Source organism: Rana temporaria, chromosome 1 (genome assembly GCF_905171775.1).
Source record: "Rana temporaria chromosome 1, aRanTem1.1, whole genome shotgun sequence".
Lineage (NCBI taxonomy): Eukaryota > Metazoa > Chordata > Amphibia > Anura > Ranidae > Rana > Rana temporaria.
In genome coordinates this window covers 386,367,681-386,390,660 of record NC_053489.1, presented here as the reverse complement: position 1 = coordinate 386,390,660, position 22,980 = coordinate 386,367,681, and the positions used below count along the sequence as shown (strand labels likewise).

Here is a 22,980-nt window from a genome sequence, read left to right as displayed (position 1 = left end):
TGCAATGCAACAGAATGCTCAAATCCCAATAGCTTGTACATGTATATAATCTATCAGGTGCTAAAGGGGTGTGACCAGTGACCACATGATACCACTAGAAATCCTGGATGAACCCTGTGCACACTGCTACCTTTCTGGTAAACTTTGCAATGAAAAACAGGGATTTTTAGTTCACACATGTTGCAATACATATTTAAGCTGGCCAACTGCATCAAAGTAATTATTATTAGTATACAGGATTTATATAGCACCAGCAGTTTGCACTGCACTTTAAAACATTGTGGAAGACAGTATATATACAATACAATTCAATACAGGAGGGATCAGAGGGCCCTGCTCGTTAGAGCTTACAATCTTTTCGCGTATTTTTACCTCAATTGTTGCCACCATACGCAGCGATGTGAATGGAGCCTTTTAGTACAATGTATTTTGTTTTTGTACATAGCATGCTTTACAACCTGGCAACAGGTTTTACCGCTTCAGCCCTGGACCATTTTGGTGGTCAATGGCCGGGCCACTTTTTGCAATTCGGCACTGCGTCGCTTTAACTGACAATTGCACGGTCGTGCGACGTGGCTCCCAAACAAAATGAATGTATTTTTTTCCCAGAAATAGAGCTTTCTTTTGGTGGTATTTTATCACCTCTGCGATTAATTTTTTTTGCGCTATAAGCAAAAAAAGAGCGAAAATTTGGAAAAAAAAATTATATTTTTTTCTTTTTGCTATAATAAATATACCCAAAAAATATATAAAAAAATTTCCCCACAGTTTAGGCCGATACGTATTCTTCTACATATTTTTGGTAAAAAAGATCGCAATAAGCGTTTATTGATTGGTTTGCGCAAAAGTTAAAGCTTCTACAAAATAGGGGACTGTTTTATGTCATTTTTATTAATAATTATTTTCTTACTAGTTATGGCGGCGATCAGCGATTTTTATCGTGATTTTGACATTATGGCGGACACTTTTGACATCATTTTGGGACCATTGTTATTTTTACAGCGATCAGTGCTATAAAAATGCGCTGCAGGGGTTAAGTGTTCCCTAGGGAGTGATTGTTACTGTTAGGGGTCGTGGCTACACGTGACACATCACTGATGACCGATAACTTGCTTACAAAGGCATTCCCTTGTTCTGCCCTTGCCGACCGCAATCGCGGGACGGCAGATTTAAAGGGATGTACCTGTACGCCAATCTGCCTGCCCGTGATATTCTGTCGACGTACATGTCGTGCGGTGGTCGGCAAGTGGTTAATAGTATACCATCTGCATTTGAAGCTACTTTATATTTCCTGGAAGAAACAGGGAAGCCCTTAATATTTATGTAACTCTTAATCATGCAGTGAAAAGGCTTCATGGTGATAATAAAGAGTAGTGGCAATAGTGGACAACCCTGCTAAGTGCCATTGCAAATATAAAAGGCGTCTGACAGGATCATGCATGCACCCTTGCATATGGTTCATGCTTGAGGGTCATGACCTGGGACATCATTTTGTGAACTTTCTCTGCATATGCGGAACGTATAAACCCAGAGATGGATTAAAACTTTTATTTGTGTAGATACTCAGTGGAAAAGCTTTTATGTAGTTTGCCCATTACTATTTGCAAATGAGAATCTTATGACTAAAGATCTGTGTAGATCTGTATAAAACAACTAAACCCAAGAACAAAATGTACTATAATTGCAACTTACCAGTACTTAGATAAAACAGTGTTACTTTTTATTTGCAAACTTCTAAACTTCCCATTACCAGTAATGAGGTGAACATAGACAAAGATAAACTAGAACTTCAAGGTATTTGAGAAGCACTTTGATTTTATGGCAATATCAGAAACCTGACTGGACAGCTCACATGACTGGGCTGCAAATATTGAGGAGTACACTCTATTTCGGAGGAACAGCATTGCAGAAGAGGTGGAGGTGTGTGTAGGTATGTAAGTGAAGAGCGATCTGAAAGTGAGTCTGATGCCGCGTACACATGATCGGAATTTCTTGACAACAAATGTTCAATGTGAGCTTTTGGTGGGATATTCCGACCGTGTGTATGCTCCATCGGACATTTGCTGTCAGAATTTCTGACAACAAATGTTTGAGAGCTGGTTCTCAATTTTTCCGACAACAAAAGTTCTTCTTCCGATCGTCTGTATACAATTCCGACGCACAAAAATCCTACGCATGCTCAGAATCTTTGAACTACATTTTTCTCCGCTCCTGGTAGTGTTGTACGTGACCGCGTTCTTGACGTTCGGAATTTCCGACAACATTTGTATGCAACACAAGTTTGAGTTAACATTCCGTTGGTTTTGTTGTCGGAATGTCCGATCGTGTGTACGCGGCATGAGAGATGATATCACTAACGAGAACTGTGATGGTGCAGTGTCATTATGGCTGGAGCTCCAAAAGAGTGCAGTAAATAGTAAATTACTTACGGGAGCATGTTATATATAGGCCCCTTAACATAAAGGATGAGGAGAAGTCTCAGCTCCTGTCTGAGACTGAAATGGTTACAAAGCAGGTACTTTTATTATTATGTGGCAGATTTTATTATCCTAATATTGAACCATACAATCAACAAAAGCTTGCAGTCTCCTAAACCTATTGCAGGACAATTTCATGGAACAGATGGTGGACAGTGGCGGAGCTAAACATTCTTTCACCCAGAGAAAGGACTCAGTTTGGGACCCCCCTTCCCCCACTCAAAAAAGAAGGTCTACACAATCATCACATAGGTGAGGTTTGAGCATTTTCAAGCTTCACTCCCAAAGTGAAGGGGGCATCACTGAAGAAAAAAGTGAGTCAAGGCTTGCTTCTGTGCACTCTTCTTCCTTCCCACCCATGGGCTTCCTAATCTTCTGCAGAGGTGAGGCTTAAATCTATAGGAACACTATAGGATTGTAAAAGACCTGGGACCCCTTTGGGTGCCCCAAGGAGAGCGGTATGCGGTGCCCATAGTGCTTCGAGGTGAACAGTGGGTGTGGCCATATTGCGTTAAAAGTAGCGGGTATTCTTGTACCCATAAATGTACATTAATAGATGTAGATTAATAAAGCAAAAGTTACTGTAAAAATATGAATTTAGCCCTTAAAGGGGTGTTCCGCAAAAAAAAAAAAAGATTATTAAAAGTCAACAGCTACAAATACTGCAGCTGCTGACTTTTAATAATCGGACACTTACCTGTCCCAGGGTCCAGCGATGCGGGGGAATGAAGCCTCTCCTCTGTCACTGTCGGCGCCCGGCTGTGGCTTCCCAGCCGGGAACGCACTGTGCATGCGCAAGCCGCTCTGCGCACCGTGATTGGCGGAGCAATCATCTGGAACCTGTGACGTGTCCCAGATGATTGCAGAGAGGTAGGGGGGAGAGATGAATTACTTCCAGTCGCCGAGGCGACCTAGGGAGGAAGTGGGAGCTGGAACCCTCTAAAAAGAGGGCCACTGTGCCCATCAAACGCAGCCACTGTGCATATCAAACGCAGCCACTGTGCAATTCAAATGCAGCCACTGTGCCCATCAAACGCAGCCACTGTGCTCCTTAAACTCAGCCACTATGCCAATCAAACACAGCCACTGTGCATATCAAATGCAGCCACTGTGCCCATCAAACGCAGCCACTGTGCCAATAAAATGCAGCCACTGTGCCAATCAAACGCAGCAACTGTGCCATCAAACACAGCCACTGTGCATATCAAACTCAGCCACTGTGCCCATCAAACACAGCCACTGTGCCCATCAAACGCAGCCACTGTGCCCATCAAACGCAGCCACTGTGCCCATCAAATGCAGCCACTGTGCCCATCAAGCGCAGCCACTGTGCCCATCGGGCCACCATACATTCCTTCTCCCGTCCTCTCTTCTCCTCCTCACCTCACGTCACATTCCCCACTCTGGGGATAAGACCAGTCATCGGCCATCAAGGGGGCGCCTGTCACTCGCCTCCCCAGGCCAAGTAGCAATATTAGCAATTGCTGTGTTCCAGCAGGCCGGCGCCGTGCTCCAGCAGCGGCGGGAGCTACATTAGTGCGGGAGGCAGCCGCAGGAGGACGGGTGGGGGTTTTTTCATGCGGGGAGTGGCTTTTTGTCGTCCCCCTTGCCATGGCTGCCATACCCTAGATACACCACTGTTTAGGGGTGCTCTGCATAAAGAATGCTGGGTTTGGGGGTGCACTACATACAGAGTGCAGGGTTCATGGGTACATATTTCATAGGCCACCTTAAACCAAAAATGACTCCCCCCGAAATCTCCACCCTCTCCTATTACAGAATTTCCCCACCCCCAAATCCTCATCATTGACAGGAAAATCTTATTACTCTGCCATTATGACCCCCCTTTAACCTGTAAAAATGCAAATGTAATATTGCAACTGTAATATTTTCCCTCCCCCCCTCGAATTTCTCCTCTCAGCACAGAGCTTAGATACCACATGGCTCAATGCGGACAGGAGATGTTATTCCTGTCAGGCTCCTACTTGTCGTCTGTTGTGAGACAGCTAGAGCTGAGGAGCCTAGTGGAAGCTTCCTTGGCTCTGTACATTACACTAGCTGCACCTGGGGGGGTTCAATGCAGCCGCATAGAATGCACGTCTATGTGCTTGTGTGTGCAGATCTCCAGCTGCCCTTGGTTTACTATTTTGATGGTAGAGTCTGGTGAGCGTCTGCTGACTATGCTCAGCACAGAGCAGGACATGCTCACTATATTCCACTACAGAGATCTCGGACAGCCTGAGGGGAAGAAGGAGGAGGAGAAAAGAACAATGATGCCTCTCTCAATGCAGCGCCTGGGGCAGATGTCCCCCTGCCCCCCTACTTTTGGCCCTAAGGGTGGAAGCCTCAAAAAGGAAAAATGCTCTGTTAGGTCTATTAATTTCAAACAACACAAAGCTTATTAGAGATGTGCAAGTTAGAAACAACTTGGGTAATAGTAATTATGGTGTCATCACCTTTGTCATAAGTTACAAGAAAGAAAAGCATGTTGGTATGACAAGAATTTCAAAAAAGCAAACTTCAATAAGCTGTGATCCTTACTGTATGACATTCACGTGGGTCCCAAATACCATATTCGTAACAATGAGCACACAAGTCTAGGGAGAGTTGGGAGAGTTTTAAAGATGAACTAAACTTAGTTCTAAACAAAGTGCTTTTGTAACTTTTCAACAATACATGTTATGCTTTTTTAAATCTCTCTCAAGTCGTGATACTGTCCAGAAGATGAAACATGATTCATGTACAGTATGTATGGTTAGTACAAAATACTTTTACCCTGGGTTCACAATAGTGCAATGGGGTAACTAGAGCGTTTCCATCGTCGGTTCCCGCAACGCTTCTCTCCCGCAGGCAGGTGTCATTAACAAAGTTAATGACACCCCCAGTTTAGTTCACAGATCTAAAATGGGTGTGGTATGTGGATTGCGCTACCCTGGTGGTTGATCTATATTTACTTACTTCTGGGCAATATTTGTAATTATTGATCCCAATACTGTACATATCACCTCTGTTAACAATGCGCAAAATATATATATAAGAAGGCCAGTATGGTGGCCTGAGTTTATGGGAGGAGCCCGGAGGGTATTTAAGCAGCCCACTCACACATGCTCTTTGTCGGTTCAGTGTGCGGTACTACACGTCACTGGGCCGACTCTTTCCAGCTCACCTCATGTCCGTGAGTCTGCGCATTGAATCGCATTCGACATCCCAAGCGCTTTGCGGCTTCTCCCTTCATGGTCTTCGTCGGCGGTTCCCGCTTACTTCGCAGGTAGGATTCAAACCTTTTCGTATCTTGTGCAATCTTGCAATTCGTTATGCTTCCTATCCTGCATCCCTTTTGGGAAAAAATCTGCTTCTGAGTTACTGTTGCTTATGTTTCAACATCATTTAGCTCAGGCGTAGTACATTTGTAACTTCCTTCTGCCAAACATACGATTCATTTGTAAATCCATTTGGGAATTGACATGTGTTTGTATGGGTTCTTTGGCAGATTGAGGTGGTAATTGGACTCACATGGTGCCTTGTCTGCACTTGATTAGCCTGGGGGGATGGGTGGTTGGTAGGTGTTCGGTTTCAAAGCAAGGGGTAGCATACACTCTACAACCAATTCGTATCAGATTCGTTCAATACTCCTTACTATCAATTCGTATCGGATTCATTTCATGCATTTTACAACCATTTTGTATCAGATACATTGCATACTTTCTACCGTTGTCATTCATTGTTTCCCCCATGTCGTGTGTTTTAGTTCCCGCAGCGGAACTTACGAATTGCTTGTACACGGTTCTTCTCTCTCATTTATTTACCAAAGTTATTGCCTGTGCGTCATGCATGGCGCCACACCACACTCTTCGGATGTGTTGCACATCCACTCCAGTCCAAAGCAAACCCAGTCGCACGTTCACTGTCCCAGGTAGGATTCGTTAGCTTGTTTGTCATGTCAAATTCGTGGCCACTCATGGTGTCACCTGTACCATATGTTTGGTTCCCGCAGTGGAGCTTACAAAGCATTGATACGCACTTCTCGTGTTCTATTTTCTACACCAAACCTTGTTGTTTTGCCCCATGCACGGCAGCACGCTACACATTCCCGACATGTTTCACTCCAGCCACAGTCCGCCGCAAACTCACTCGCATGGCCCACTGTCGCAAGTAAGATTTACACATTCTTTATGTCTTATCAATTTGCTACCATTCGTTGTCTCCCATATCGTTCATTAGTGGCCCCTGCGGAACCTACGATTCAAACAGGTGTTGTCCTTCTACCTTATACTGCTTGCTTAAGGTACAAACAAACCAGGTGTTTCTAACCTTTCTCAGTAACCCAATTCTTATTGTTTGAGACCTTGCAACCATGCAAATCATCTCAGCAGTCTGATACCCTTGCTGAGACCCTTGCAACACATGACCCTTACAAAATGCAAAAAAAAAAAAAAAAAACGCAAAAAGGAAAAAAATATATAAAACGAAAAAAAAAAAAAAAAAAACAATTGCCGCCACGTAATCTCAGTCCAGCAACCTGACACCTGTTGAGACCGTTGCAACGACGCAAAATTCGTCTCCACAGCCTGACACCCTTGTTGAGACCCTTGCAAACGCAATGCCGTCTCAGCAGCCCCACACTCATCGAGACTCTTGCAACCACACAAAATCGTCTCAGCAGCCTAACACCCTTGTTAAGACCCTTGCAACACACGACCCTTACAAAAAAAAAAAAAAAAATTATTATAAAAAAAAAAACGCAAAAAAATGAAAAAAAAACGCAAAAAAAAATAATAAAATAATAAAAAAAAAAAAAGCAAAAAGAAATAAAAGTGCAGGAAAAAAATAAAAATAAAATTGCCACCACACAATCTCAGCCCCGCAACCAGACACCTGTTGAGACCGTTGCAACGACGCAAAATTCGTCTCCACAGCCTGACACCCTTGTTAAGACCCTTGCAAACGCAATACCGTCTCAGCAGCCCCACACTCATGGAGACTCTTGGAAAGCACGCACAATTCGTCTCTGCAGCCTGACACCCTTGTTGAGACCCTTGCAAACACAATACCGTCTCAGCAGCCCCACATTCATGGAGACTCTTGCAAGCACACAAAATTGTCTCAGCAGCCTGACACCCTTGTTAAGACCCTTGCAACACATGACCCTTACAAAACGCAAAAAAAAAAAAAAAATGCCCAAAAAAAAAAAAAAAAACGCAAGAAATATAAAAAGTGCAAAAAAAAAAATATTGTCACCATACAATCTCGGCCCAGCAACCTGACACCTGTTGAGACCATTGCAACCATGCAAAATCGTCTCAGCAGCCTCACACCATTGTTGAGACCCTTGCAAACGCAATACCGTCTCAGCAGCCCTACACTCATCAAGACTCTTGCAACCACGCAATACCATCTCATTCGCCTCACACCATTGTTGAGACCCATGCAAACGCAATACCATCTCAGCAGCCCTACACTCATCAAGACCCTTGCAACCACCCAATACCGTCTCAGCAGCCTCACACCATTGTTGAGACCCTTGCAAACGCAATACCGTCTCAGCAGCCCCACACTCAGAGACCCTTGCAACCACGCAATACCGTCTCAGCAGCCTTACACCATAGTTCAGACCCTTGCAACGCAATACCGTCTCAGCAACCCCACACTCATCGAGACCCTTGCAACCACGCAATACCGTCTCAGCAGCCTTACACCACAGTTCAGACCCTTGCAAACGCAATACCGTCTCAGCAGCCCCACACTCATCGAGACCCTTGCAACCACGCAATACCGTCTCAGCAGCCTTACACCATAGTTCAGACCCTTGCAAACGCAATACCGTCTCAGCAGCGCCACACTCATTGAGACCCTTGCAACCACGCAATACTGTCTTGAGCAACCTCCCACTCGTCAAAGACCTTTGTGACCATGCAGTCTCGCCCCAGCAACCTGGCATTCATTGAGACCTTTGTAAGCAGGACAAATCATCTTTGGCCTCATGTACACTGCTGTTGGTAAAAAAAAAAAAAAAATGGGTTCAGACGGATGTTCAGAGGCATTCGGAATGCATTCGAAACGCCAATGCCTGTAACAGCTTGTAAACACTGCCAGATGCGGTAACTCATGTTTACCAGCGTTTCATTCACAGTCGTTTTCATAAAAAAATAAAGGGGAATATTGTCTCAGCAACTTGACACTCATTTGAGACCCTTGCTAAATGTAATATCATCTCAGCTACCTCACACCCGTCTAGACCTTTGCAACCACACAATCTCATCTCAGCAACCTGACACCCGTTCAGACCTTTGCAGCCATACAAAGTCGTGGCAACCACACAATGCCATCTCAAAACAAACCTCATAATCATCGCGACCTTTGCAACCACGCAATATCGTCTCAGCAAACCAGACTGAGACCCTTGCAAACACGCAATATCGTCTCAGCAAACCAGACTGAGACCCTTGCAAACACGCAATGCCGTCTCAAAACAAACCTTCATACTCAAGGCCCCTGCAACCACACAATATCATCCCAGCAACCTGACACTCACTGACACCCTTGCAACCGCACAATATTGTCTGCAGTAGTATAAAACACTTTGCGGCAGGCACCTACGTGCAAACCCGAATACAAACTAAACTTGCAAACACACCTCAGTGACAAACAATCAGCCACACAAACACACAGTGGCACCCAGTTGGCCATTCATCTTCAGTGGCACGCGGTTGTGTTTTTTCCCTGCGGTTAGTTCAGGTTTTCATCCAGCACCAGCGAGTGCACGTTGGCCTGCGAGTGCACGTTGGCCTGCGAGTGCATGTATATCGTCTTATTGAGCACCTGTGTATTGTCTTGATTTTCTCACACCAATGCAAGATCCAGTCCAAGTTCTCAAACTAGACCAAGCATCAGTAGCAGACTTAGCTATGTGGGACAACTTCCCCACCTGATAGAACAGCATTTCAATCTTCATCCCGGCAGTGTCAGCCGAGCCACCAAAGGCTTTTGCAGCCATTTTTAGGCCGCCACTGGTTCTCCAAAACTTGGCCCCCAGAAATTCTCTTATATTTTTGCTTCACCCAGTCTTCATCACACCTCGTGCTGCACCCCATCGTGGCAGCTGCCCAGGTCTGGGACCACACTTGAACAGGACAGACACTGTTCTTCACCACAGACAATCAGGCCACAGCCGACATCATCGATTAAGGTAGATCTAAATCACTCCCCATCACTTCCTGCGCAGGCTCGCGCAGCTGTCACTCCGTCACCAGTTAATATCTTATGTAGACCTTTTCCAGGCAAATGCAAAAAGCAGCTGATGCGCTTTCCTATTCCAACCTTGGAATGGTTGTTTTTTCCAGCAAGAGCCTGGAGCCGACCCAACAACTGTCCCTGTCCCACCATGGACATTGCTGACGATGGACTGAAGTCACATCTCACCAACGCAATCCAACTTATTAACCACTCCTTGGCACGCAACACACTGAAGGCCTACCGCACTGCTTGGAACACTAATCGCAAATTTTTGGCCCCTTGCCCCAAAGCAGCAGTTGGACACATCCTAGCCTTCATATCGTATTGCCACATGCAGCTGACCATTTCTCAATACTATCACGCCATATCTAGATGGCATCCAGCATTTCCTGTCCCTGCAGGACCCCAGTAAACTGTCAGTATTCTCGAGCCCATGCAGTCAAGTCCCTCCTACAGGGCATACAGAAGCACCAACCTGTAGTCAGTGGCAAGCGCCTACCTTTCAAGAGTCCCCTCTTTAGGGACATGTCTAAAATCCTTACTCGTTCCCTGTTTAGGGCTTTGCCCAGACTAGTCACCCGAACAGCCATCTATCAGGCCTTCTACGGTTCCCTACAACCTAGTGAATTTAGTCAGCGGCTCCGGCAGTCACACACTGCTCCGACGCCACCCGACTCGCTTTCGAACCACTACACTCTCACAGTCTGCAAACGCAACAAACCAGCCCCTGGGGTTGACATCAACCTGTTTCAGACTGACAACGCCTGACGCCCAGTGACGGTGCTCGACCCACTACTGCTCCATCTACCCAGCCAATCTGATGGTAGCTCGTTGCTACCCTTTCTAAACCAGCTCCCTGAGTGTCAGCCAGTGTGTCAAGCATGTCAGAATCCTCCTAAGTAACTTGGGCACACCCAACAGGGAGTACCAGACTACGTAATCAAGATACCAGGCTGATGGAAGTCTCCTTGTTTTGCCACATACATCCCAAAACCTCATGAAGGGATGGCACAAGCCTTTACCAAGCTGGCTAAATAAATACAAGAAATCAATATAAACTATTTCCCTATCTGAGTCTTTTGCCCCCTTTTCTTGGCATACTGACCAGACCACCAAGGCACACTTCAGGTCTATTTATGTTGTAAGTCTTTTTGCGTGTTTATGTGATCCACATCTCTCTCGGTCAGAGGGTAACGACCATAAATAAAAAGGCCAGTATGGTGGCCTGAGTTTATGGGAGGAGCCCGGAGGGTATTTAAGCAGCCCACTCACACATGCTCTTTGTCGGTTCAGTGTGCGGTACTACACGTCACTGGGCCGACTCTTTCCAGCTCACCCCCTGTCCGTGAGTCTGCGCATTCAATCGCATTCGACACCCTCCCGCCCTTCCCTTTTTCAGGGTACTTCTCAGCATATCCTTTTTCAATTAACTACCCATTACTTAGCTTGGGTATGCCCCCTTTTCTTGGCATACTGACCAGACCACCAAGGCACACTTCAGGTCTATTTATGTTGTAAGTCTTGTCGCGTGTTTATGTGATCCACATCTCTCTCGGTCAGAGGGTAACGACCATAAATATATGTGTGTGTAAGAATGTGTACCAAGTGCTCATATACAAATATTCTTCTCAGAAAAAAATGCAAAAAAAAACACATACGTATGTGTACCATACACCTATTTAATAGAGCTCTTATAAAACGTGCATTCCCTTGTGTCAGATTCAAAGAATCATTACCACAAAGACAAACAAATATTATAATAACCATAAAAAAATCTATTTGCTCAGAGATCGCATTTAATCGGCACCTGCATCTCTGAGATCACGCTAGTGCAGGGAGGCCACTTAAGCGACTTGGTAACCGGTCGCGGGCCACAATGAGCGTGTGAAAGGGGCCCAAGGCTACTTTCACACAGATGCCCTGCAGTTTACCCGCACCGCTGGTGCAACACAGTGTACCTTTGGCTTTCCTGCACTTTGCAATAGACTTCTATTATAGTCTGCAGGTTTGGTGCACTTTCAGAAAGCTCACCAAACTCGCAGGTAATAACAGAAGTCTATGGCTTAGTGCAGGTAACCCGCAGGTGCACTGCTCTGAACCTGCAGATCTGTTTTGAAAGCAGACCAGTAACCACTGCAGAACAGATATGCCCATAAATACAATGTGATTTTAGCAATAAAACTGACCTTTAATTACAGTATTCTATTCCATCCCAGAGCAGGAGACCGCAGGCCACATCAGAGGGCTCCGCAGGCCACATGTGGCCCCCCGGGGACACGTTGGGCACCCCTGCGCTAGTGTGAACCTAGGCTTGAATATTGTTAAAAGGTTGTTTGTGAAATCATAGCCAACGTAGCTGTATCCTACTACCCCAAGGGGAAAGGGGGCATTTTAACACTAACACTTTCACACTGGGGCAGGGTGTGTAAAGTGCCGCTATTTTTAGTGGGGCTTTACCGTAGTTTTAGGAGCGCTTTGTTTAATGCAGAGGCAGAGGATTATAGCATAAATACAAAAAAAAAATACTTTATTCCTTGCTCCAGCAGGCTACCCCCAGCATTGCAATAGTTCCCCTGCAGCTGCTCTGTAATGTAAGCTGTGACTGACAAACATGCCATACTTAGCATGTGGTTTTGCAAAGGGCAGCCCCGGCCCTCCTTTTCTCTGGTCCCCTACCAGCGCCGAGTATCCCCATAGGAAGCAGCTTACTATGAGGGAAACCCGAGCAGGCTTGCTCACTAGCCCGCTGCTCTGTGTGTCCACTCACACGTAAAGCGTGGATTGGCCCTGCCCCCACAATTCTCATTGGCTGAATGGCTGTGATTGACAGTAGTGGGATCCAATAGTTCAGCCAATGAGCAGGAAGAGATCTGGGAGAGCCGCTCTCTCTGGGCCTCCCGTCCCACCAGGAGACCCGATCCACGATCCGGCACTTCTGCCAGCTAGAGTAAGACTGTAAGGAACCTGGAAACGGCTTTGTTCCAGTCTTCTTTCTGTAAACACGAAAGCAACGTCACAACGTCACTTCCGGTTTACTTGGCTGCCAATGGCGTTGTTTTAAAAAAAAGACAGTATTCAGAATAGCCGTTTTTGACAATCTGAATACTTTGAAGTGCAAAGGAGGGATTTGGGGTCTCTTAAGCCCTGTACACACGATCGGTCCATCCGATGAGAACGGACCGATGGACCGTTTTCATCGGTTAACCGATGAAGCTGACTGATGGTCCGTCACGCCTACACACCATCGGTTAACAAACCGATCGTGTCAGAACGCGGTGACGTAAAACACAACGACGTGCTGAAGTTCAATGCTTGCTTCCAAGCATGCGTCAACTTGATTCTAAGCATGCGTGGATTATTAACCGATGGTTGTGCCTATTAACGATCGTTTTTTTCCCATCGGTTAGGAATCCATCGGTTAAGTTTAAAACAAGTTGGCTTTTTATTAACCGATGGTTAAATAACCGATGGCGCGCACACGCGATCGGTTTGGACCAATGAAAACGGTCCATCAGACCATTCTCATCGGTTAAACCGATCGTGTGTAAGTGGCCTTAGACCCCTGATCCCTCCATAAAGAGTACCAGTCACCACCTATTACTGTTACATTCCTTGTGACAGCAAAAAAAGTGATCGATCTTTTTTTTTTTTTTAAAGTGATAATGTAAAAAAAGAAATAGGAAAAGAAAAACAAAATTCAAAGCACCCCCGTCCCCGCGAGCATGCAAAGCAAAGAAAACACATTCGTAAGTCGGGCTCACATATGTAAGCGGTGTTCAAATCACACATGTGAGGTATGGCTACGATTGAGTGAGAGCAATAATTCTAGCACTAGACCTCCTCGGTAACTCTAAGGCCCCATACTCACGACCAAACATGTCTGCTGAAACTGGCCCGCAGGCCAGTTTCAGCAGACATGTTTGGTCGTGTGTGGGCGCGAGCGGGCCGAATTCCAGCAAACATTTGCCCGCCGGGCCTTTTCCCAGCAGACAAATATTCCTGGACTTGTTTTAAAACAGCCCGCTGGAATTCAGCCCGCTCGGACATGTACGGTCGTCAGTACAGACCTACCGTACATGTCCAGGCGCCCGCCGTCCCTCGCATGCGTCGAATGACTTCGACGCATGCGTGGAAGCATTTTAAAGGCGGGCCGCCCACGTCGCCGCGTCATTGTCGCGGCGACACCGCGTCATCGACGCGGCGACACCGCGGACACGCCCCGCGTATTGTTTACGCGCGGACTTCTGTACGATGGTGTGTACAACCATCGTACAGAAGCCCTCTGGCAGACATGTATGGTGAAAACGGTCCGACGGACCGCTTTCACCATACATGTTTGTCCGTGTGTACCCGGCCTAAGCTGGTAACTGTTACATTTTTTTAAAGCACCGATTGTGGAGATTTTTAGGTACCGTAGTTTGTCGCCATTCCATGAGTGTGTCCAATTTCAAAGCATGTTTGGTATCGATTTACTCAGTGTAACATCATCTTTCACATTATACAAAAAAAATAAGCTAACTTTACTGTTTGAAAGATTGCATTTGAAAGATTGCGGCGCAAATACAGTGTGACATAAAATACTGCAACGATCCCCATTTTATTCTCTAGGGTCTATGCTAAAATATATATATATATATATATATATATATATATATATATATATATATATATATATATATATAATGTTTGGGGGTTCTAAGTCATTTTCTAGCAAAACATATGGGGCCGGATTCAGATAGGTTAGCGAATCTTTAGATCCGCGTAACCTATCTGATTTACGTTACGCCGCCGCAAGTTTTTGAGGCAAGTGCTTTATTCAGAAAGCACTTGCCTGTAAAGTTGCGGCGGCATAGCGTAAATCCCCCGGCCGAATTCAAATTTGGCGGGTAGGGGGCGTATAATATTTAAATCAGGCGCGTCCCTGCGCCGAACGAACTGCGCATGCGCAGTCCGCAAAATTTCCCAGCGTGCATTGCTCCAAATGACGTCGCAAGGTTTCGATGTTAACATAAATTACGTCCGGCCGTATTCGCAAACGACTTACGCAAACGACATAACAATTTCAAAACTTGGCGCGGGAACGACGGCCATACTTAACATAGGATACGCCGCACATACCCCTCATATAGCAGGGGTAACTTTCCGCCGGAAAAAGCCGAACGCAAACGGCGTAAAAAAATGCGCCGGGCTGTCGTTCGTTTCTGAATCGGCGTAACTACTCATTTGCATATTCGACGCGTAAAAGATACGGAAGCGCCACCTAGCGGCCGGCCTGGAATTGCAGCCTAAGACCTGACGGTGTAACACAGTTACACCTGTCGGATCTTAGGGATATCTATGCGTAACTGATTCTCTGAATCAGTCACATAGATACGACCGGCCGGCCTTAGAGATACGACGGCGTATCAGAAGATACGCCGTCGTATCTCCTATCTGAATCTGGCCCATGGATTTTAACTTGTAAGCAACAAACATTAAATTGTACAACCGATTATAGGAGAAGATCACACTCTTAGCTAGGACCAAAAACATTATTAGAAATGCCATGCTGTTTGCCTTGAAGTAACACTTAGAGCCGGTTCACACACAGGCGGCACGACTTTGGGGGCGACTCGGCAAGGCGATCTCAAGACGACTTGAGAGGCAACTTGCAAAATGACTTCTGTATTGAAGTCAATGCAAGTCGCCCCGAGTCGCCCCCAAAGTCGTACAAGAACCTTTTTACTTGCGTCGCTCCTATTAGAACGGTTCCATTGAATAGAGGGGGCCGCAACTTGTCAGGCGGCTGAGTCGAAATAGAGCGGGCCGCAACTTGTCAGGCGGCTGTGAACCAGCTCTAAGAACGAGCAGCTCTGCAGATGTAAATCCAAACTGATAGAATAGTTCATAATTTGAGTACAATATGTAAATGTATTCCTGTGTGGATGTTTACTAAACTGGGATATGATATAATATAAATGATCATATAAACCTATGATCTAATATAAATATGACTATGCAACTAAAAAGCATTGTTTTGAATTCTTTGAACCCCCCAAAAATGAATGGAATGGGGAGCATACATAACATCCAAAATGTAACTTATGTGCAGTAGCTGTTTGTACAGGTCCAATAACCCTCTCCTCCCTCTTACACAGCAATCATTGGTGACATAGTAGAAGCCAAGCCTCCCACAGCAGTCACTTTCTCTTCTGTTAAGACTAGACCACCACCAACATGAACCTATTATTGATTGCTTCAGCTGAGGGTGACAAGCCTTTTCTTTTCCAAAATATCAGAAGTTGTCGCATAACCTGACATCATGTAACAGTGTCAAGGTTAAAACTAAAAGACAGACAAAAATCCAGGAGTTCTAGAAAAAACAGTAGAGAAGATAGGATCAACTGATACTGGTAAGTACATTAGACTACCAGACATGCCCCAAAGTAATGAAAAAAATAGAAAAGCGGTACCCAGTGCTTTTTTTTTTAAACCACTTGATTGCCAAGCAAACCCATAGTGGACATTTAATAACCCACTCCTCATCAGAGATACAATCGAAAAAGTAATTCTAACAGCATTTTTTAGTTATTCATTAAAATTAAATTGTTATAGTAAAATATTAAATTGCTGTCTGTATGATTAATGGTAAATCAAAAAGCTGACTCTTGAGTCCTTAGTCTCATCTTTTGTCTCTGGTTGATGATCCACAGTATTTGTGTAAATGCAGATTGTAATTATCTGCCATAACGTAACCCCCTCTAACACGCTACTCTGATGGACTCCAAATTTATGCCTGCAGGTAATACTGAATAAGACCAAGGTCAAGGAGCCTTTCAGTTGTCATAAGGTCGGTAAAGACTTTTCTGAATACAGTACACTAAGGACCTCTGAAGTCTCCGACAGAATCAGCAGCGCCTTCAACACACCTATACAACTGTAATACGTAAGGATTGGTTGGGCAGCCTCTGGTTTATTCCCAGGAAGACTTACAACAGCTTTTAAAGCATCATATGTTTTTTGTAGCCTCTGGTTTACTCTGGAGAGTCTGCTTTACTACCAATATAATACACCTGATGGTTGTACTGCCTTATGGGATTTGTATCATTTTTAGTCTTGTTTGAATTTGTAAGACATCAAAAATGACTTTGTGTAGTGACAATCACTGACCTGGATATATGCAGCCTGTTTGAGCACACTATACTCATCTAGCGGACTTTCTACTTTACAGTGGCTTTTTTGGAATACAATAAAACAATCTAAACCTACAATTTTAGCATGAAGGCTGAAAACTACAAATTGAAGGACTCTTCAACTTTTTTTTTAATTTGTTTTAAAGTCTTATGTTTTTCACTTTGTGTTTTGTGGGGATCACTAATCAGTAAAATGTGTTTCCTATCTGCTAACAATATACTTTAATAATTATTGTTTTCTTTTAGAAATCAATGTACCATTCAACATTAGTTATATGTCCTGTTTTTGGAGGTTGATCATTGAAAGTAATTTGGAAAAATAGCACAGTCTTTTCTTAGCAAAGCGTACATACACACACACACACACATAATGATATACATGAGAACATTTTATGGGTATATATATATATATATATATATATATATATACACTCTATATTACTAGTATTGGGACACCTACCTTTACACGCACATGAACTTTAATGGCATCCCAGTCTTAGTCAGTAGGGTTCAATGTTGAGTTGGCCCACCCTTTGTAGCTATAATAGCTTCAACCCTTCTGTGAAGGCTGTCCACAAGGTTTTGGAGTGTGTCTATGGGAATGTTTGACCATTCTTCCAGATGTGCATTTGTGAGGTCAGGCACTGAAGTTGGACGAGAAGGCCTGGCTCGCAGTCTCAACTCTAATTCATCCCAAAGCGGTTCTATCAGGTTGAGGTCAGTGCTCTGTGCAGGCTATTCAAGTTTCTCCACCCCAAACTCGCTCATCCATAGCTTTGTGGACCTTGCTTTCTGCACTGGTCCAAATCATTTGGAATGGAGATTATGGTGTGGGGTTGTTTTTCAGGGGTTGGGCTTTTCCTTAGTTCCAGTGAAGTGAACTCTTAAGGCGTCAGGGGATGGCCCTTTCCTGTTCCAACATGACATGACAGCACCAGTGCACAAAGCAAGGTCCATAAAGACATGGATGAGCGAGTTTGGGGTGGAAAAACTTGACTGGCCTCAACCGGATAGAACACCTTTGGGATGAATTAGAGCAGAGACTGCAAGCCAAGCCTTCTCGTCCAATATCAGTGCCTGACCTCACAAATGCACTTCTGGAAGAATAGTCAAACATTCACATAGACACACTCGTAAACCGTGTGGACGGCCTTCCCAGAAGAGCTGAAGCTGTTATAGCTGCAAAGGGTGGGTCAAATCAATATTGGATGCCATTAAAGTTCATGTGTGTGTAAAGGCAGGCATCCCAATACTTTTGGTAATATAGCGTGTGTGTATATATATATATATATATATATATATATATATATATATATATATATATACATATGCAAATGTGGCACAGAGTAGGACATTCAATCACATCTGTCAAAAGATGTTCTGTTGCTGTAAGTAGCGATGCTTCAGATTATTATGAAAAGTTAGCTAAAACACACAATTAAAATGTTAAATTGCTGCACAGAGAGCAACTATAGAAGTGACATTGCATTCAACTCAGCCTCTTGGTAACGAAGCGTGGTCAAGCATGAGTGTATTAAACAGTGTGGGAAAAAATAATATAGGTGAAAGATAGTACTGCTACTAGGATACAACAGAAAAAGATACTCTGTTAAGTACCACTTCTTTTCGCCATAACAATCACTGCCCTTTTATACTATTGAGCTGCTGTAACATGCATTGGTGTCATTCTGGCACCCTAAAAACACTTTGCCAACAGGTTTGCATTACAACACATTGCAAGGCAATGCACTAAAATGTGCTACCAAAAATGCTACATACACCTTTTTTGGTACAGTAGGCAGCTCATTTAAATCAATGGGATGCCTTAAAGTAACACATATATTTATTTTACTTATTAAAGGTACTTTTTGGCACCCTAGAAATATTTCCAGAAAACCAGAAAAGATATTGCAGTAACACATGTTTTGCTATACACAAGTATATTCCCTATTAGGCAGATTCACAAAGACTTACGATGGCGTATCAGTAGATACGCCGTCGTAAGTCCGAATCTGCGCCGTCGTATCTTAAAGCGTATGCTCAAATTGAGATACGCTTCTCTGTTGCTAAGATACGACCGGCGTAAGTCTCCTACGCCGTCGTATCTTAGCTGCATATTTACGCTGGCCGCTAGGGGCGTGTACGTCGATTCACGCCGAGAATATGCAAATGGTCAAGATACGCCTATTCACGAACGTACGCACGCCCGTCGCATGTAAGATACGCAGTTTACGTAAGGCGTTTTCAGGCGTAAAGATAAACCACCAAAAAGATGGCGCAGCCAATGTTAAGTATGGACGTCGGGACAGCCGTCAAATTTCACGTCGTTTACGTAGTTTGCGTAAGTCGATTCAGAATGGGGCTGGGCGTAGGTTACGTTCACATCGAAAGCATTGACTATTTGCGACGTGATTTTGAGCATGCGCACTGGGATACGTTCACGGACGGCGCATGCGCCGTTTGTTAGGCGCGTCATTTTTGTGAGGTCACAATTCATTAGCATACAACACGCCCACTACAGCCTACTTTAAATTACGCGCGCTTACGCCGGCCCATTTACACTACGCCGCCGTAACTTAGGACGCAAGTTTTTGTGAATACTGTACTTGCCTCTCTAACTTACGGCGGCATAGCGTATTTAAGATGCGCTATGCCCGCCTAAAGATAGGCACGTCTACCTGAATCTGGCTATTTGTGTGTATTGGAACAAAACAAAAAAAGGGAGGAAAAAAAGCAAATTGGACATAATGTCACACAAAACTCCAAAAATGGGCTGGTCAAAATTCTTGGCACCCTTAAAGGGTCACTAAAGGAATTATTTTTTTTAGCTAAATAGCTTCCTTTACCTTACTGCAGTACTGGTTTCATGTCCTCTGTTCGTTTTTGCTTTGAAGTAGCTGTAATTCTGCTCTGATCTCCACACTTCCTGGTTGCCTGTTTCCTTATAACCATGGTACTGGGAGATTTTCACGGTGGTCTAAGCTGTGATTACTGTGTGTCTAAAACTCCCCAGAACCAATCAGATTCATTTTAAAAACAAAACACTGCCCTGGTTTGTTTTTGTTCTGTGAGTCTTCCCGACTCACCTCTCACCCGGAACTTCATGTATGTACCTTTAAAACCGAAAGTGAAACTAGAGGCACATTATATGATAGATTACATTCAATTTTTAATCATTTTTAAAATGAATCAGTTAACTTTTATGTCTCTATACCCAATAAACAGTAATTTCAGCAAAAAAATTTTTTTCCTTTAGTGACCCTTTAACTTAATATTTGGTTGCACACCCTTTGAAAAAAATAACTGAAACCAGTCGCTTCCTATAACCATCAATAAGCTTCTTACACCTCTCACCCGGAATTTTGGACAACTCTTCCTTTGCAAACTGCTCCAGGTCTATCTTATTGGAAGGGCGCCTTTTCCCAACAGCAATTTTCAGATCTCTCCACAGGTGTTCAATGGGATTTAGATCTGGACTCATTGCTGGCCACTTTAGAACTCTCCAGCACTTTGTTGAAATCCATTTCTGGGTGCTTTTTGGCGTATGTTTGGGGTCATTGTCCTGCTGAAAGACCCAAGATCTCGGATGCAAACCCAGCTTTCTGACACTGGGCTCTACAGTGCGACCCAAAATCCTTTGGTAATCCTCATATTTCATGATGCCTTGCACACATTCAAGGCACCCAGTGCCAGAGGCAGCAAAACAACCCCAAAACATCATTGAACCTCCACCATATTTCACTGTAGGTACTGTGTTCTTTTCTTTGTAGGCCTCATTCCGTTTTCGGTAAACAGTAGAATGATGTGCTTTACCAAAAAGCTCCATCTTGGTCTCATCTGTCCACAAGACGTTTTCCCAGAAGGAGTTTGGCTTACTCAAGTACATTTAGTAGTTTTGCTTTTTTATGTCTCTGTGTCAGCAGTGGGTCCTCCTGGGTCTCCTGCCATAGCGCTTAATTTCATTTAAATGTCGACGGATAGTTGGCGCTGACACTGTTGCTCCCTGAGCCTGAAGGACAGCTTGAATTTCTTTGGAACTTGGGGCTGCTTATCCACCATCTCTTCTCCTCTTTCTGTTGTCCATGCTTAGTGTGGCACACACAGACACACAATGCAAAGGCTAAGTGAACTTCTCTACTTTTTATCTGCTTTCAGGTGTGATTTTTATTTTGCCCACACCTGTTACTTGCCCCAGTATTTATCCACAATTTTGAAAGGGTGCCAAGAATTTTGACCAGCCCATTTTTGGAGTTTTGTGTGACATTATGTCCAATTTGCTTTTTTTTGTTTTGTTCCAACACACACAAAGGGAATAAACATGTGTATAGCAAAACATGTGTTACTGCAATACTTTTCTGTGAGAAATACTTGATTTTCTGGAAAAAATTCTGGGGTGCCAACAATTTTGGCCATGACTGTATATAGTGCTATAAATTTACACAGTTCTTTACATATACAGTATATTGTTCATTCACATCAGTCCCTGCCCATATTAACATATGTGCGCTAAAACATACCTCCCAACTTTCTGAGATGAGAACAAGGGACACCTTTTAGCAAAAGTATGCAGGCATAGGACACACCTACTGCCAAGCCCCCTTAAAGGAGAATTGTACAAAAAAAACTCTTTGGTTAAACACACGAGTGCTTTTTTACTACTATTATTCCTTTATATTAGCTTTTGAAATTTACAAATGCAGCAATTTAGAAATTGGATGAAACGTTTAGCACTGGGAAACACTTTTTGATAGACAATAGTGCTTTTCCTATACAACTTTATAGATCAGACCACTAAGAGAAAAGAGAGACAGAGGGACTTTGTTCCAAATCAGGGACAGTTGGGAGCTATGCAAAATGGACGCAATAGTGTGAATGGGCCCTCAAAGTATTGACGTAAGCTGGACTAACTTCCCCCATCTCTGCAGTGAATTCTCTATATTCTCCTTTGGAGCTGGGGCCAGGCTCTATAGTGAATTTATTTTGGAATAAATGAAGAATACTTTCCAGAGAGGTAAAATAGAGAGTTCATTTCACATAAGTGCTTTGGTTGTCACTGGGCAAAATGCCAAAAGTGATACAGACAAAAAAAAAAGCTTTGTATAGCCAATTTAACTTCGGAAAGATTTACCCCCCTTCCTAACCAGGCCATTTTTTGCTATAGGGCACTGCATTCATTTAACCTCCCTGGCGGTATGATTCTTTCAGAAAAAACATGCTGAAAGCGGTACCATTATTTGCAAGGAAATTTGGCGTTTTATATTGTAGGTCTGTCATTTTTAGAAATAACTCACTTAAATCTGACCAAACAAGCTTCTAATAGGCATCCCGGGTATGACATTTTTTTAAAAACAAAATTATAAATTATAATATAATAAATAATTATAAATAATTATAACAAATAATAATATAATTATAATAAAAATTATTCAATAATGTAATCAAATCAAAATCACTGAAATTTGCTCAGTTGCAGAATTGTTGCTGTCATTATTTTTTTTTTTTTATGACGAATTTCCCCACAAATCGCTATCGCACAATTCTGCAAGTGATTATAATTTATTATCGCTGTTTTTTAGCTGATCTAAAACTATTTTTGACATAAAGGGACACTTTTGGTTGCTATGGACAATCTACAGTTTGCAGGGAGAAAGAAACGTTTTTATTATATAAAATGACATGCATGACACAGGACAGACCACTAGGGACAAGGGGGGTGTGTTTTTTTTACATACAGTACTGTAATCTATAAGATTACAGTATACTGTATGTATAGTGTTTGTTTACTTTTTTGAATTTGGCGCCGTTCTCCGTCCCCGTGCGTCGTAACGTCGCAGGGAACGGAGATCGGCGTCACACGGAGGCACTGTGTGAATCGAGCGAGGTCCCGCTCGCTCACACAGCGCGGTGGCATCGCTGGATCCAGGGACAAGGTAAGTAAAACTCCCTGTACATCCAGCGAGGCGAGCCCGAGTCTGACTCGGGGTTACCGATCCTAGCCCAAAAATCTCACCCCGAGTCAGACCAGGAGGTTAACTGACAATTGAACGGTCGTGCAACACTGTACCAAAAAAGAAATGTTGTTTTTGGTGGTGATTTGA

At 43.8% G+C, this 22,980-nt stretch overlaps 1 protein-coding gene across 18 annotated transcripts in view; it reads left to right on the top strand.

Annotated features, from left to right (window-relative positions):
* The window catches only part of ADGRL3 (adhesion G protein-coupled receptor L3), a 1,059,382-nt gene that overhangs the window by 994,473 nt on the left and 41,929 nt on the right, over nt 1-22,980 (top strand). For 2 of the 18 annotated variants that reach the window (XM_040322559.1, XM_040322553.1), the window contains one exon: nt 16,492-16,596. The exons of 12 other annotated variants lie outside the window; for them this stretch is intronic. In XM_040322559.1, coding sequence (XP_040178493.1) covers nt 16,492-16,505 — 14 coding nt within the window. In that variant the 3' untranslated portion in view covers nt 16,506-16,596. Of the gene's footprint in view, nt 1-16,491; nt 17,099-22,980 lie in introns of those variants that run through there. 4 more of the 18 variants (XM_040322555.1, XM_040322552.1, XM_040322550.1 and 1 more) reach the window with 3 other exon arrangements.